The sequence below is a fragment of the Mycetomoellerius zeteki genome, unplaced genomic scaffold (genome assembly GCF_001594055.1).
Source record: "Mycetomoellerius zeteki isolate Tzet28-1 unplaced genomic scaffold, Tzet1.0 scaffold1030, whole genome shotgun sequence".
Lineage (NCBI taxonomy): Eukaryota > Metazoa > Arthropoda > Insecta > Hymenoptera > Formicidae > Mycetomoellerius > Mycetomoellerius zeteki.
The window spans coordinates 1-3,097 of record NW_017255944.1 but is presented as its reverse complement, the minus strand read 5'-3'; the positions used below and the strand labels follow the sequence as shown (position 1 = coordinate 3,097).

The 3,097-nt window shown below is 30.6% G+C and overlaps 1 protein-coding gene across 1 annotated transcript; it reads right to left on the bottom strand.

Moving 5' to 3' along the window:
- Positions 1 to 607: 607 nt before the first annotated feature.
- On the bottom strand, positions 608 to 2,898 carry LOC108720818 (sterol O-acyltransferase 1; the record flags this gene model as incomplete). Its single annotated transcript, XM_018445034.1, has 4 exons — positions 608 to 1,074; positions 1,650 to 1,923; positions 2,288 to 2,451; positions 2,759 to 2,898. Coding segments are annotated over 4 exons (1,007 nt in total), but the record flags the coding sequence as incomplete, so codon positions are not given.
- Positions 2,899 to 3,097: the final 199 nt, after the last annotated feature.

Below are 3,097 nucleotides of genomic sequence, written 5' to 3'. Positions count from 1 at the left end.
CAGCCAATCTTTTTTTTCAGTGTACGATTAATAATAATTTTAAAACTGATTTAAAAAGAAAATGTTTACTTTTTTTGTTATTTTAAATTTACTTCTGATTTGGGCCTTATTATATTTATATGCAACATGTAATAAGGCTCAATGTCAGAGTTTAACAAAATATTTTTTGTTCATTTACACATATTCTATATAAACAATATATTTTTTTTAAGTGAATGAAATGAAAATTTGATTCTCACTTATTGTTAGTTTATTTCAATATCCTCATAAATAGAATTAAAAAAAAATAAAATTAATTATTTGGGCCTTATTCGGCTCAGATTACCTTACTTCAAATGATCTTATCAGTGTCTTAGAAAAAAGTTGCAGTTACTTTCATTAATAAAAAAAAATTTTTTTAAATTAAATTAAGATTGTGCAATTTCAATGAATGAATTACCGTTTACTAGCAATTGGATCTGGATCTTCATTGATCCTATTATTATTGCAAGTTGTATCAACAAACAGATCTTTGTTCTTTTCCAATTTAACACAAATTTTTATAGTAATATTAGTTTTTAAAAAGTCTCTGACTGTATAAATATCGTCCCATTTTTTTAACAATCCTAATCCTTTGATTTTATCGTCCATGCAAATGGAAAAGATCTACGCGTTAAATTGTTCCTGACAGCTCCAGCTTCGCGGTATGAACAGATCCAGGTAGTAATTGGGATGAGGTGGACAGTTGTGCCGAGCATATCTCTCAATCGCGAATAAATTCAAACAGATACCGCTGCCAAGGATCAATAACAACAACACAAGAAAGTTGCTAGTGATAGTCTTGCGGACGAAGAACATGGGGAAACCTATGATAAAAAAAATAAATAATACAGGGTAAAAGAAGCCGATTGCAAACGCAACTAAGTACTCGTGGACGATGGCAGAGATGAAGAATACAGTAGCAGCTGACAACATCCGGTTGTACGGTACCACGATTTCGTACATGTCCTTATAGATATATGTGTACAGCCAGTCGTGCACTACCACGTTCCACGTGCGAAAGAACATGTGGTAAGTCGTACTGTTCCACCAGTCCTGTAACAAAAGATACAATAATTCATGAAGCTGCAGTTTATAAAAGTGGATAATCCACAATACCTTCCAAAACTTATTAGAATTTTATATACGATATCGGAATTCCCTCCTCTTTGAGAGAAATATTTGCCTCGTGCAGCTGTAAGGTAAACGTCTCACTGACCGGACATGTAAATCTGTGTCCAGATATTCACACAAAACTTTTACTTATTTATTATATATTATTATTAATCTTCAATGTTCTTTTAAATATAATATTATAATCTAACCGTAACCTTTAAACATAATTATTATAAATTATAATATTGTAATTAAAAAAAACATTTGAGAATGATAATAATAAATTTTGTGTAAGTGTCCGGGCATAGGTATATGTCCGACCATTGGGACCTTACTCCTCTCACGAAATTATCATGTAAAAAAGTTTTGAGATAATTCTGAAGTTGTAAACTTAGATTTCATAACGCATTACGTACATTGAAGCTATGACAGTATGATGTATTACGTGGAATATATTTACACATCCTACATATAATATTTGTGAGGTAGATTACTGAAAAGGTAGATATATTCACTTTATAAAACAGTCGATCGGCAAACTGCAGCATTTCCGCCCAAGCGTTCATCCACGCGTGCAGTAGGAGATAATTTATAGTGAAAAGGTAGAAAATGCCAGGGACATTAGACTTGATGGTATTCTTGACGAACCACTTCCAATCCAGATGTTGCGTGCCGAATACGCAATAGACCGGTGATACTAGACTTTCCAAGATAAAGGTGAGATAGAAGATCGTTAGACCAAATTCAACTAAATTACTAATTACCACCATCCATCTAACTCTTTTTGTCCTAAAAAAAAACCAATTATGTTCAAACGGACCTTTTTCGAAGGTCTCTCAATTTAATGTAGCCAACATGGCAGTATATATTAAATTATCTTTTAATTATCACGAAACTTTAAGCTATATCATCGAATTATAGAGGATTAAGACATATTTTGCTTGTATATCTCGCGAACGAACTTGGAAATTTTTTTCTAAAGCCACATAAATCCATTATTGCCAAATAATAAAATATTATTAATTATAAAAATTATTAATTATAAAATTTTATAATTAATAATATTATATAACTCTCTCTCTCTCTTGTCCCTTTATTGTATAATTGCAATATATCTTGTTATCTTTTCTAAGAAATTATGAAATATCTTTACCTTGGATATTTATCGCGGTACACAAGGGTTGGTGCAAAAAGGAAATACAGATATTGCGAGAATTTCGGGCAATCCGGTGGCGAAGCTTCGCTATGAGGTTTGTAAGACAAAAATCTAGGTGCTACGCTTCTGACAAAAGCGTAACTCTTCATCATCATGCGTATCTAAAGAAGCAAACATTGTTTTAAGCAGAAAAATTTTTGCTTCAACATCTATTATAATATTTGAATAATGGGGGAAAAATATTCAATTATTTTATATATTTATGTGTTAATTGTTCAAATACATTTAGATACAAATTACGTTAATGTCTTCAACAACAAGAAGAAGTTATCAACACGTTTTACTTATTTGTACTATCAAATGTGTAAAACGAGAAAATTGATTCATTTCGGCGTATACTTTTCAAAAAGAATTCACTTTTCGCTTCTAACGTCATAATTTAAGACACAGGTTTTAAAAGGTGCATACTTGTTCCATCAAAACAATTATCCTACAACATATGGAAAGGTTCGCGTCTAGCATCGCCTTCGTAGGAAAAATAATGAAGAGAATTTGATACAATGTAAATATTGATATCCAGCTGTAATCCCACAATTTTCTGATAGAGGCTGCAAAAATGAAAGATATAGTCATTTGAAATAATTAATATTCGTATAACAAATCCGTATAATCCGTATAACAAATCAAACTAACAAAAACTCCTTATAAATCAAAAGAAATTGTTTTTGCATAATGTCATATTATTGTAATATAATTTCAACTTAATTATTCAATTATTATGTTATAACACAAAAAAGATAACTGAAA